This window comes from Dama dama, chromosome 19 (assembly GCF_033118175.1).
Source record: "Dama dama isolate Ldn47 chromosome 19, ASM3311817v1, whole genome shotgun sequence".
Classification (NCBI taxonomy): domain Eukaryota; kingdom Metazoa; phylum Chordata; class Mammalia; order Artiodactyla; family Cervidae; genus Dama; species Dama dama.
Window position 1 is genome coordinate 77,327,400 of NC_083699.1, and position 14,225 is coordinate 77,341,624.

Consider the following 14,225-nt stretch of genomic DNA (forward strand, 5'->3'; position numbering starts at 1 on the left):
TGCTTTTAAGCATGCACACACGTGATCATTGCCTTAGGACACCTGTGTTACCATTTGACAGGCGTACTGCCGCAGTCAAACTTCCCATCTGGCACTGTCCCCAGAGCGGGCCAGCATGCGGCTGGGCGCTTGGCACCAGAAGCAAAGTGAGAGCCCCTTGGGGCTTGCCACACACACACACACACACACACACACACACACCCTGCCCCCACCTCACTGGGTCAGTGAAAAAACACAGTCAGAATAGTGGTATTTCACACATGTGACCAGGTGAAAAGCCAAACAAAACAGGTCATCTTTTGACATATTTGTTGTGTTAGTCTCTCTGCTGCTGCTGCTGCTGCTGCTAAGTCGCTTCAGTTGTGTCCAACTCTGTGCGACCCCATAGACGGCAGCCCACCAGGCTCCCCCGTCCCTGGGATTCTCCAGGCAATCCTGGAGTGGGTTGCCATTTCCTTCTCCAATGCATGAGAGTGAAAAGTGAAAATGAAGTCGCTCAGTGGTGTCCAACTCTTTGCGACCCCATGGAGTGGGGCCCACCGGGTTCCTCCATTCATGGGATTTTCCAGGCGAGAGTACTGGAGTGCGTTGCCATTGCCTTCTCCATTTGACACATTTACCCTCCACGTGAACACGATGCTAGTTTCTCTCCTGCTCTGCCGTACTGCTCACACGAGTTCGGTCTACACCTGCTGCATCCTGTCTATATGCTCACCACCCACTGACACCTTCTTCAAAATCTACTCCAAGTGCACAAAGAGGGCACTAGTAGAGTTTTTTTTTTTTAAGATATTCAAAGACATGAGACTATGAAATAAAACCTGGGGCTTCCCAGGTGGCGCTAGTGGTAAAGAATCCACCGTCAATGCAAGAGACATAAGAGGTGTGAGTTTGATCTCTGAATCAGAAAGATCCTCTGAAGGAGGGCATGGCAACCCACTCCAATATACTTGCCTGGAGAATGCCATGGACAGAGGAACCTGGCAAGTTATGGTCCATATGGCTCTTTGTGACCCCATGAACCACAGCTTGCCAGGTTCCTCTGTACATGGGGTCACAAAGAGCCAAAACCAACTGAAGCAACTTAGCACACAGATGAAATGAAACACAGAAGTCCCCCTTCCCTTCTCCTAATTCACTCATGACCTCAGAAGTGAAACTACAGTTAAAATTTTGGTGGCTATCTGTTCATTTACATCCACAAATGTACCCTGTCACACACACACATCCATTGCCTTTGTACATGCTCTTGCTGTTCCATCACTAAGTCATGTCCAATTTTGCAACCCCATGGACTGCAGCACATCATGCTTCCCTATCCTTATCCTTCACTATCTCCAAGAGTTTGTTCAAACTTATGTCCATTTATTTGATGATGCCATCCAACCATCTCATCCTCTGTTGCTTCTTTATCCTCCTACCCTTAATTTTTCCCAGCATCAGGGTCTTTTCCAGGGAGTTGGCTCTTCACATCAGGTGATCAAAGTATTGAAGCTTAAGCTTCAGCATCAGTCCTTGCAATGAATATTCAGGGTTGATTTCAATTAGGTTTGATTGGTTTGATCTCACTGTCCAAGGGACTCTCAAGAGTCTTCTCCAGCACCATAGTCTGAAAGCATTGATTTTTTTGCACTCAGCCTTCTTTATGGTCCAACTCTCACATCCATACATGGCTACTGGAAAAACCATAGTTTTGACTATATGGATGTTTGTCAGCAAAATGATGTCTCTGCTTTTTAATATGCTATCTAGATTTGTCATAGCTTTTCTTCCAAGGAACACGTGTCTTTTAATTTCATGGCTGCAGTCACTGTCCACAGTGATTTTGGAGCCAAGAAAAGAAAACCTGTCACTGTGTCCCTTTTTTCCCCATCTATTTGACATGGAGTGATGGGACCAGATGCCATGATCTTAGTTTTTTGAATGTTGAGTTTTCAGCCAGATTTTTCACTCTCTTCTTTCATGCTCATCAAGAGGCTCTTTAGTTCCTCTTCCCTTTCTGCCATGAGAGTGGTATCATCAGCATATCTGAGATTGTTGATATTTCTCCTGGCAATCTTGATTCTAGGTTGTACTTCATCCAGTCTGGCATTTCACATGATGTACTCTGTATATAGCATTATATAATGTTCTGTAATTGCTTTTTATATTATGTCCTAGAGATCTTTCCAGTTACTATACATAGATTATATATCAGCCATGCTGTCTTTTAAATGGCTGAGCAGTAAGATGCACTCTAATGCATTAATCCTTTTGCCCTTGATTGACCGTTAGGTTTTTTTCAATTTTTTAATTTTTTTAAACAATGCTTCAGTGCATCTTTTGTGCAAATGTTGATGTGTGCACATGGGTGTGCACATGATGTATGTATGAGCGTCCCCACAGGATAGAGTCTTTGATGGAGAGAAGCTGGATCAGAATGTATGCAATTCTTACATTTTAAGTATGCCAGTATATTGCCAAGAAAATGAAAAGGCTTCACCAATTTATATACTTACCAGTAGGTGTTCATTTTCCCACACGCTTGCTAAGACTAAATACTTTATTTATTTTTCTAATTTCCTGGGTAAAAAATAGCATGTTTTAATCTTCATTGACTTGGTAATTTTCTACCTAAATAAATATTTATTTTTCTAATTTCCTGGATGAAAAATAGCATCTTGTTTTAATCTTTGTTGACTTGGTAATGTTCTACCTAAATTCTAAATTTACCTACAAGTTAAAATACAATTTAATTTGTAGAAAATTGACACTTTTGCAATTTGAGTTACCTAATCCTGGAATTTGATATGCTTCCACATTTATCCAGATCTTCCCTTATCCCCTTTGGTGATGACTTGTTCTTTAAATTCATTTTATAAATTACTAGCTGTTTATAATATTTACTAGCTAAATATTTAATATTTTTTATTGATCTAGGAGGTTGGATGATTTATCATTATAGTTTATTGCCAGTTACAGTTGTTCTAGAGCACTTTTCTCAAGCAGGAATTTCCATGGACATTCTTATTTAATATCACAATATTCCTAAGAAGGAAATACTGCCCCATTGCACAGATAAGGGGCTTCCCAGGTGGCTCAGACAGTAAAGAATCTGCCAGCAATGCAGGAGACACAGGCCATATGGGTTTGGTCCCTGGGTCGGGAAGATCCCCTGGAGGAGGATAGGACAACTCACTCCTGTATACTTGTCCGGAGAATCCCCTGGACAAAGGAGACTGGTGAGTTAACAGTCCATAGGGTCCCAAAGAATCAGACAAGACTGCATGACTAAGGAAACTGAGACTCTATTGGGCTCTCCTTGTATCCTCTGTTATACTGATAGGAAGTCGCAGTACTGAGATGTGTGTATTATCCTTCTGGAAGTCGTCTCCCATCCCTGCCCACCACCAGTTTTTATCACTCCACGCCTTCCTGGGTCTCACCCTTCTCTCTCTCTTGCTGTGTCTTTTGCTGACCCTCTTCCCTTACTTCCCTGCCAGAGCGTAATTGAGCATCATTTCCCATAAAGGATCCCTCGACATGCCCAGCTTGGTCCCCAGAGCTCTGCCTCCAGCTCCACTTGTGTTATCCACCCTGTCACCCAGCATGCTCAGGACTGAACTCCTGTCTTCCCTGAAGAAAAGACACCCTTGCCTAACTTCTCTGCTCCGTCACTGCTACCACACTTCCATCAGACCCTTAGATCCAGGGCTTGGTGTGCTCCTCTCCCTCCAAGTTCTGTGGATCCTTTAGTTTACATGTATTTCTCTGTGTGTCACTCATCTCCTCCCACAGCTGTCCCCACGCTTGGCCCAGGCCTGCCTGCTCATGCTCCAGAGTAGGGAGTGTGGTTAGTGAGGGCGTGAGTTCCCATCCCCATCACCAGGGTATCATTCTGGCTGAGGTGCTTCTAGTGCTGTGAATGCAAGCAGCCACCTCCCCTTGGTCCTCACTGTTTTCATCTGTAAACATGGGAATAATAAGAGACCCTGCATTGTGCGGTCTTTGTATGAAGTAAATGAGTCAAAACATGTGATATTTGAGCCACGGTGGCTCACTGAGCTAAGAGGACCTGATTAGAGGTCTGATTAGAATTAGGACTCATAATCAGCCATGTCTGCAGCCACATTTCTCCTGTTTATAAAGACACCCATTCCACTGGGTTGAGAGCTTCCCTGGTGGGTCAGGTGGTAAAGAATCTGCCTGCAATGCAGGAGCCTAGGGTTCAATCCTTGGGTTGGGAAGATCCCCTGGAGAAGGGAATGGCAACCCACTTCAGTATTCTTGCCTGGAGAATTCCATGGACAGAGAAGTCTAGCAGGCTACAGTCCTTGCAGTTGCAAAGAGTTGGACACAAGTGAGGAAGTGACACCTTCACCTTCAGTTCATTCCACTGTTAGAGCCCACCCTGCTGCAGGATGACCCCATCTTAACTAGTGACATCTGCAGTGATTCAGCTTCCAAATAGGGTCACCTTCTGAGATCCTGGGGGTTACGACTTAACTCATGAATTTTGGCCTTACGGCTTCCCTGGTGGCTCAGTTGGTAAACAGTCTGCCTGCCATACAGGAGACCTGGGTTCAATCCCTGGGTCAGGAAGACCACCTGGAGGAAGAAATGGCAACCTATTCCACTATCCTTGCCTGAGAAATCCCGTGGACAGAGGAGCCTGGTGGGCTACAGTCCATGGCATCTCAAGAGTTGGACAAGACTTAGCAACCAAACCACCACCATGAATTTTGGAGGGAACACCAAAACAGCTGGTTGGATATCTTCTCATAAGGGGCAACTACTTTTTCTGCCATGTGTGTTAGTTGCTCAGACATGCCCAACTCCTTGCCACCCTATGGACTGTAGCCCACCAGGCCCCTCTGTCCATGAAATTCTCCAGGCAAGAATACTGGAGTGGGTTGCCATTCCCTCCTCTAGGAGATCTTTCCAACCCAGGGATAAAACCCATGTCTCCCACATGGCAGGCAGATTCTTTACTGTCTGAGCCACTGGTGAAGCTTCTCTCTCATATGTGAAGTTTTTAATATAATTTTGTAAGCCATAATTTTTATCAGGCCACTCAATTGCTCTCCAGGCAAGAATACTGGAGTGGGTCGCCATGCCCTCCTCCAGGAGGTTTTCCTGACCCAGATATTGAACCCACATTTCTTTTGTCTCCTTCATTGGCAGACAGGTTCTTTACCACTAGGGCCACGTGGAAAGCCCAACTTCTATTTCAGTTAATGCTAATTTATCTTCCAAAATAAAGAAATATAAGATATTCACTCATAAGCTCATCTCATTTCTAGCACTATATATTCTTAGAACTTGGATTTTAATCTTGTGTTCCTCTCATTTTTCAGAAACTGTTATAAAAACTGTTTAGGAGAAAGCTCCATTTCATTACACAGCATGGATGTCAATTGGAGGTGACAGGCACAGCTGATAAAAGTTTCATTGTGTTGTGCTACCAGTTGGCATCTTATTAGAAAAACCATCTGTTCTTTTAATTACTATTAACTCAGTTGAGATTGCAATAGCAAAAAAAAAAAAACCAAACAAACCCTGAAGATATATTTCCAACTAAGTGAAAAATCAAACATACTTTAAAAATCTTCCTGAAAATAATATTGTCTCTATTGAAGATCTAACAGCCTGACTGTACGGGAAAAAGCCAGAGAATGTTATAAAAGAATACTTAACATCAAAATCTTAAAATATGCTCATTTTCATGTAAGAATACATTATGGTCATTCCTAGAGGGGAAAATACTCTGTTTATGTATTATACATAAGGAAGTTTCTTGTTGAAAGCTAAAGAGAAGAATTTTAGCTTTCTTTCTTTTAAATATTTGTTCATGAGATGAATGGATGGAACCCGTCCACCATGAACTGTATACAAAACATCTCTTCTTGTTTTGTATACAGTTCATGGTGGACGGGTTCCATCCTTTCATCTCATGAACAAATATTTTCAGGCAGCACAGCCAAGGACCTCTCTGTGTTATGGAGATGAAAAGTTGATGAAAACAATTCAAGTTCCTGCTGTTCTAGTTAGGGAAGTGTTAAAGCAATCTCAAACACCTTCAAGATGACTTCATGTAGATGTAATACAGTCAAGTGCTCGGAGCATGAGTGACCACGGATCAAGGATGTGGTTCACCTGGGATGATATTGCTGCAAAGTTACTTTGGGAATTGAGGCCAGACTTATGGGAAGAAACCAGGCAGATGGAGGTCTGGGCTCAGGGACCTTGAGGTCGAGTGGTTAGAAGAAGAACATTTCAGGGCAGAGCATGAGAGAGAGAGTGCATGAATAACATGGCCAAACCTAAACGCTTGTGTAACCATGAATAACTGGGTCTAGTGGGACCACAGGACGCAGAATGGTCTGATGGCAAATGGTTGCATGGCAAACGTGCTGATGGTAGCAGAAGTGGCAACAGAACATTAGAAGGTTGGGATCTTTCGAACTGGTGGTGCCGGGAGAGGCAAGTGAATGATTCAGAATATAGTTTAAAACAAGGAACAGAAGGAAATTCTGGTGGAAGATATATGCAGGGTCAAGAATGATTAATTTGAACAACTTCAGAATATGTCTCTTATGTTCAGATACTGGCAAACATGCTAGGGAATTGTTATTGTTATTCAGTTGCTAGGTTGAATCTGACTCTTGGCAACCCCAAGGACTGAAGCACACCAAGCTCCTCTGTCCACTGTTTCCCAGAGTTGGCTCAAATTCATGTCATTTGAGTTTGTAATGCCATCCAACCATCTCATCCTCTGTCACCCCTTTCTTTTTCCTGCCCTCAGTCTTTCCCAGCATTAGGGTCTTTTCAAATGAGTCGGCTCTTCACATCAGGTGGCCAAAGTATTGGAGCTTCAGTTTCCACATCAGTCCTTCCAATGAATATTCAGGGTTGATTTCCTGTAGGATTAACTGGTTTGATCATCTTGCTGTCCAAGGGACTTTCAATAGGCTTCTCTAGCACCACAGTTTGAAAACATCAATTCTTCGGTGCTCAGCCTTCTTTATGGTCCGACACTCGCATCTGTACATGACTACTGGAAAAACCTTAGCTTTGACTATATGGACCTTTGTCCATAAAATGATGTCTCTGCCTTTTAATATGCTGTCTAGATTTGTCATAACTTTCCTTCTAAGAAGCAAACATGACAGCGGATATTATTATTCAGATAACATCACCATGATGTTAGAGCGGGTCTCTGAGTTTCCATCTACTCTGGATCTGTATATGTGTCTACTCTTTTTTCCCCCCATCTTTTCATCACTTAGTGTGCTGACTTGAGAACTCTTCTACGTGGGCAGTAAATTCTGACCTTTTTCATTTTTGTTTTGGTTGTGCCACACAGCACGCAGGATCTCAGAAACCTGAGCAGGGATAGAACACCTCCCCTCCCACCCCCATGCAGTGGTAGGTAGTGCGGAGTCTTAACCCCTGGACCACCAGGGCAGTCTGTATCCATCTACTATCTCTCTGGTTTCTCTCTAATCCTTTCTACTGCAGAAAGGACTTCTGAAGACAGTATCCTCACAGCCTCTTCCCCCCAGAGCCCCTTCCTCCCTCCCTTTCTGGGTCTTGTTTATATCTTTCTACCCCGTTAGTGCTCTGTCGTGTGATGCTGGCTCACGTAGTGTCAGGGAATATTTCGTCCGTGGTGACCCAGCTCCAATAGCAGAACGCTGATGTCAGAGGCACCGTGGTCATCTTCACTTGCGTGTTTTTTCTAACACACAAGGATTCCTCACATAGTAAGTACATCCATGAAGAGTCAGAAGTGAGCCCCACTGTGTAAGTGGATATGGACTCTTTCTTCGCTGTTGCTTTAGGCAGGCCTGATGGCCTTCGGCAGCACTGGGTACACCTGATGACTGGCCTCTCCTGGAAGATCAGCTGAGTAAGGCACATGACATTTACTTTTGTAGTGACTACCTTTAAAATTTTTTTAATTGGAGGATAATTGCTTTACAATGGAGGGCTGGTTTCTGCTATATAACAACACGAATCAGCCATAATTATGTATCTGTGTATATATATACATATATATGTATATATATATCTCCCCTCTCCAATATCTCAATTGGATATATATATATATATATATATATATATATATCCCCTTTCTCTTAAGCCTCTGCATATATGTGTATGTACATATATGTGTATGCATGTATGTGTGTGTGTGTGTGTGTGTGTGTATACACATATATATCTCCCCTCTCCAGTATCTCAATTGGATATATATATCCCCTCTCTCTTGAGCCTCCCTTCCCACCCCATCCTACCCCTCTAGGTCATCACAGAGCCCTGAGCTGAGCTCCCTGTGGTATACAGCTGCTTCCCACTAGCTGTCTATATCACACATGGTAGCATATATATGGGCTTCCCTGGTGGCTCAGATGGTAAAGAATCCACTTGCCAAAGCAGGAGACCCCAGTTCAATCCCTGGGTTGGGAAGATCCTCCTGAAAAGGGAATGGCTACCCGCTCCAGTATTCTTGCCTGGAAAATCCCATGGACCGAGGAGCCTGGTGGGCTACAGTCCATGGGGCTGCAAAGAGTCGGACACAACTGAATGACTAACACTGTCAGTGGTACTCTCAATTCTTCCGACTGTCTCTTTTGTAGCTATTATTTTAGTGCATGGCTATCTTTGGGTGGAATCTGTGTTAACCTCATCTTCAACAGTAGAACAAAGAGTGATTCACCATCTCTGTTTCATAGATGAACTATCCAAAGCTTAAAAGGTAGACTGTATTGTCAAAGGTCACACAAAGTGATATTGACAGATTTAGAATTCAGATCCATTGGATTCCCAAACTCAGAAATTTTTTTCCTCCACATTGAGGAATCTCTTCAGGTGTTTGAGCTTGTTACTGTTGGTACCAGGGAAAGACCTTTTAATTTGATACTTTATAACAACAGGGGGAAAAAAATAGCTGAGTAGATTGACCAAGCAAATTGATAAAGGGTGTGTGTGTGTTAGTCATTCAGTTATGTCCAACTCTTTGTGACCCCATAGACTGTAGCCTACCAGACTCCTCTGTCCATGGGATTCTCCAGGCAAGAATACTGGAGTGTCAGAGGGCCAGAGAGATTGAGTTCAGGTCCTGGCGACGAGATCACCAATCCAAGCCACTGGACCAGTGGTCAGTGACCAGGCCCTCACCCTTTGGCTTTGCAGAGGAAGTATTCCCACAAAGATGAAAAGTAGTGAAACAAGTAAAGTATTTATTAGGAGGAAACAGAGTACAGTGTATGTGGATAAACAGAAGGGCTGACCCAGAAAAAGAGAGTCCCTGAGTCGCACCCTCGTGCAGTTTGTATTACTTCTATGGGGCATTTCTTCCGGGTTTCCTCTGCTCAGTCATTTTGGTTTGCCTGGTTCACGGTCCATATTTGGTGCATCTCGGAGCCCTCCCACGTGTGCACACACGTCTCTCAGCCAAGAGGGATTCTACCAAAGAAGCTTATGGGTAGTTAGCATCACTTAGCACCATTCCCCTTTGACCCCCCAGGGGCCTCTCTGCACACGTGTAGTCAGGGAGGTCTCCTGACTCTGAGAAATAAGTGGTCTGGGCAGGGCCCAGCTGCCTCTCCTAATTGTGCTGCTCTTCTTATTTTGGGGTTTCAGTCCGCAGGAAATGAATCTCCTATCACTTTATCCTGGGGCCCCCCATCTACCTCCCGCCTCAGTTTTACATTTCTGGATAGATATAGTCCACTAGCTCCTGTGCTGAGCATAGCAAGGCTGGTGCTAAACTGTGAGTTTTCTTCGCTGGCATTAACACACCAACCAGCTCATGCCAACGAATGAACATTGGAGACCTGTGCCAGCACTCACCTGAAACCCATTTCTTCTGGGTTTAGGCAAGTTCTAACAGCTTCGGTATGTCTGGTTTCTCCCTCTCAGCATACATCCTGAGTGTCTCCACAGGGATTCTGTCAGCAGAGAGAGGTGACAGCTAAGAGCCTGGTAGTAAAGAGGTAACAGCGTGTGTTTGTGCGTGCTAAGTCGCTTCAGTCATGTCTGACTCTTTGTGATCCTATGGTTGTAGCCCACCAGGCTCCTCTGTCCAAGGGATTCTCCAGGCAAGAATAATGGAGTGTCTTGCTGTGCCCTTCTCCAGGGCATCTTCCTGATCCAGGGATGGAGCCCTCATCTCCTTTATGTCTTCTGCCTTGGAGTGGGATTCTTTGCCACTAGTGCTACCTGGGAAACCCAGAGAGAACAGAGGAACTATTAAAGACAGAACCGGGGACTTGAACTCCTGGACAAATCAGTGCATGTTGACAAGCCAAGATAGCTTCTGATATGTCCCTTTAATAACCGAGCAGCGTGGCTCAATAATCTACAACTGCAATCATGACCCTAAATCCCAAAATCATTCACTATTGTTCAGTTGACTGCTTTGTAGTATGTTTAACATGACAAACAAGAAGTGTGGACTATATTTTAGCAGTTTTTAGATGTAAAGTGCTAATGATTTTCCAAGGAAAATAAAATTACTTACAAAAGTTTGGCTTTGCACAGTTGTATGTTACCAGAAAATTCTGAGTAGTAAAGGGGTGTATGTGTGTGTGTGTGTGTGTGTGTGTGTGAGAGAGAGAGAGAGAGAGAGAGAGAGAGAGAGAGTGTAGTTTATTGCTATTAATATTTTGTGTTTTAATAATTGCCCATTTCAACAGAAGCACATTCTTCCATCTCATTTAAGGCTGTGAACAAACCATTTATTCCATATGATACAAAATCCTCTGCTGATGTAAGGCAGAAAGCGGGGTGCATTGAAAAGCAAGGGGATGGTTGAGAAGATTCCTTGTCACCATGAAACCAAGACACCTGGTGTCCTAGTGACTTAGCTATGCCTCATTGTCCCAAGAGTTCCCCGCATCTTGGGAGTTTAGGCTGAACCCCAGGACTCTGGGTCTTTGTGGTCCTCTCCTAATCAGATTCTTCTATTCTTCATCCTTATTTTAGGTTTTAAAATATTGATCAGTTTGGTGATGGGTTTCAATGAGAAATAAAGAGTTTGACAGAGATGGTTCAAATTAGCATGGGAATTCAGCCAACTCCTTCTTCCTTCCCTGTGAATAGCTCAGAAAATGTTACACACCAACAAGGTTCCCAATTCTCTGAAACACCATGTCTTTAGAGAGTCTGTTTAGCATGCTAAGTGGGTAAAAAGGAGTCAGCTATTCCAGGAGCAAAGTGAGTGATTAAATTAAATGTACCTGGAGAGTAGAGCCCTCTTAGGAATCAGTGGAGTAATGAGCGCAGGCTGCTGCTTCTGCAACCCTGAGCATCTCCTGACACCCAGAGGAGCCCTGCACACGAGGCTGCCCTTACATGTCACCACTGCTGATGGCCTGTCAGTTCTAGTGGAAAGACTCCGTCTTAGAGGGGTGACAGGAGCTAGTATAGTAGCTTTTTGTCCCTTGTTTCTGTCTTTCACTCTGTACTTTAAAGTAACTGGTTATTAAAGTATTATGTAAGTATGCAAAATATATTGACAGGAAAAAAGTGTTTCAATTATACACAATATATACTGGTATGACCTGTTTGGCATGTGATGACAAATGACAAGTGGTAAATTTTGTTGCTGTTTTAAGGGGGAGGATAAAGCAAAAGTGTCTAGAATATACATCATTCCCTTTTTCAGCTATTCTAATGTTTAGCATGTTTATAGCATATTTTAAAATAAGTAACTAATTGTTAAAAAAATAAATTTATTACTTAAAGGTATTTTATCTTTACTAGTTACTTGGTGTTCTTCCAGAAAGCTTATGCTGAATCAGTATTTGTTTTATAATTTTTTAAATTCATGTCCATTGAATTGCTTTCATATTGCATAAGAAGCAATAAGCTGTTTTTACTTTATCTGACAGTTGATCTATGAATAATTTACAGCTCTTATAAGAAATAACCAAGAAATGGCTGTGAGAATTGTGTTCACAGCTTAAATATTTGAGACCTAAAATTAATGAAGTCAGGACTCCTGGCAAATTCTGATTAAAATAAACCAAAGGCAGTTTCAAATGAACCTAAGGAAACAGTTGAAAAAAATGTGAATTTTTGTCATTTTGGTCTTTTCCCAAAGAAACAAAATCACACTACCTTTCAGGTAGAATTGCATCAGATGCAGAACTTTTCCATAGGAAAGACTAACAGAAGGAAAGGTACAGGAGGAGTCAAGTCTCCCCCCATATAAGTGCTGGAGCTCACCTAGGAATGTACTCCTTTGCTTTTATTTGGTGTATCACAAAAATTATCATTGAACAGTGAAAACTTATCTTTAGATATTTACATATCTTTAGATATTTTTAGCATTAATTAGATATTAATTAGATAGAGACATTAAATATCTTTAGATATTTTTGAAGGAAAGAATCATCTTTATTCTCCTTTAAGCAACAATGATGCTTGATCTCTCAATGCTGGCCATTTCTGTTCAAATTGAGTTATAGAGGCAAAACCCACAGTTCACAGAGAGCACCTTGTGTCCAGTGTTGATATGAAGGAGGAAGAGTTGGGTATCACTTTTTTCTCCCTGAGGTGAAAATGCTATCATCAGTAATTTCAGTAGTAATCAGAAAATAGCAGAGCTCTCTAAAACACTGGATATAGGAAGAATTGATCTTTATCCTAGAATAGAAATGTAAGTGTTGGTTATTATTAAGGAAATAAGAAGTTTTTCCTGGTTGTGGAATATATCATTGTTCTCTAGTCTAACATGTTTATGTTTTTATTGAAACACTTGAAATACTTACATGATGTAGAAATTTATGAAAGTTCATACTCCTTTGTCATATTCTGAGAGAAAAGTGATGATCAAAGAAAATCTGCTAAATTAGCAGCATACCAATGATATGCCAACTTTCTTGCTCCTAAATAAATACATGACCTAAAAAATTAATTCATGAGACTAAGCTTTACAAGTATGTATTTATTGTGTAGTAAACTCACTGCTTTTGAGCAGCTGAACTGAACTGATAATCACTGCTGCTGCTAAGTCGCTTCGGTCGTGTCAGACTCTGTGCGACCCCATAGCCGGCAGCCCACCAGGCTCCCTCGTCCCTGGGATTCTCCAGGCAAGAACACTGGAGTGGGTTGCCATTTCCTTCTCCAGTGCATGAAAGTGAAAGTGAAGTCGCTCAGTCCTGTCCGACTCTTCAAGACCCCATGGACTGCAGCCTACCAGGCTCCTCCCTCCATGGGATTTTCCCGGCAAGAGTACTGGAGTGGGGTGCCATCGCCTTCTCCAAGTATACTCACTAAAACCCCTTAATTTAGGGTAAAGAGTTAATATAGCTTGAACCCTTAAAGTAACACACACACGAACGCAAACAAACACACACATCTATTATTTGCCTTCCCATGAATTTCCTTAAGATGAAGAAAATCTATTCAGTAACTTTGTATGACTGGGTTGCTTCTGTTCTATTTTAATGGGGTAATCATTTTCTTCTATTTTAGGATCTAGATTTCTCATCACATCCACGGGCGCCTTGTATATTAAAGATGTACAGAATGAAGATGGATTGTATAACTACCGCTGTGTCACGCGGCACAGATACACCGGGGAGACCAGACAAAGTAACAGCGCTAGACTTTTTGTATCAGGTAAAAACTCATCGGCACTGAGATTTCTGTTTCTGTTTTCTTTCGTTAGTGCTCTGGGATGACTCTACTGAAATCATGGAACTCACAAGTAAAATGAAGTCTGTGTATCTGTCCCAAAATATTCTAGCAACTTCAGGGTGTTTTAAATTAAAAAAAAAAAACAAAAAAGGAAAAGGAAAACTTTACCCAATACAGTACAATGCAAATATTGATATTTCAAGTGAAATAATAATTTCACCTGCTGTAAAATTCCAAATTTCTTTGACCCTATATTATTCCTACTTTTTTGACAATATCTCCTCTTGCTATTGTTGTACGTTATGTCACCACAGGGCTTTCTACCCTGCAGAGGTCTTAGGGAGCAGGACGTGGTCCTTGGAACACACCTCTTGCTCCCCATCTAGCAGTAGTGGAGAAATTATCCACATTGACATAGAAGGGTGGGTTTGGTGGGGGTTGGGGGGAGATTCAAGAGGGAGGGAACATATGTATACTTATGGCAAATTCATGGTGTTGTATGGTGGAAGCCAACACAAAAATATAAATCAACTATTCTCCAATAAAAAATTAAAAAATGTAATATTCTATGCCCATTGGTTTAATACAGCTCC

General features: G+C 42.3%; 1 protein-coding gene across 1 annotated transcript in view; it reads left to right on the forward strand.

Moving 5' to 3' along the window:
• Nucleotides 1–14,225, forward strand: part of DSCAM (DS cell adhesion molecule) — a 664,082-nt gene that overhangs the window by 329,499 nt on the left and 320,358 nt on the right. The window contains exon 4 of the mRNA XM_061168054.1: nt 13,468–13,614. Coding sequence (XP_061024037.1) covers nt 13,468–13,614 — 147 coding nt within the window. The remainder of the gene's footprint in view (nt 1–13,467; nt 13,615–14,225) is intronic.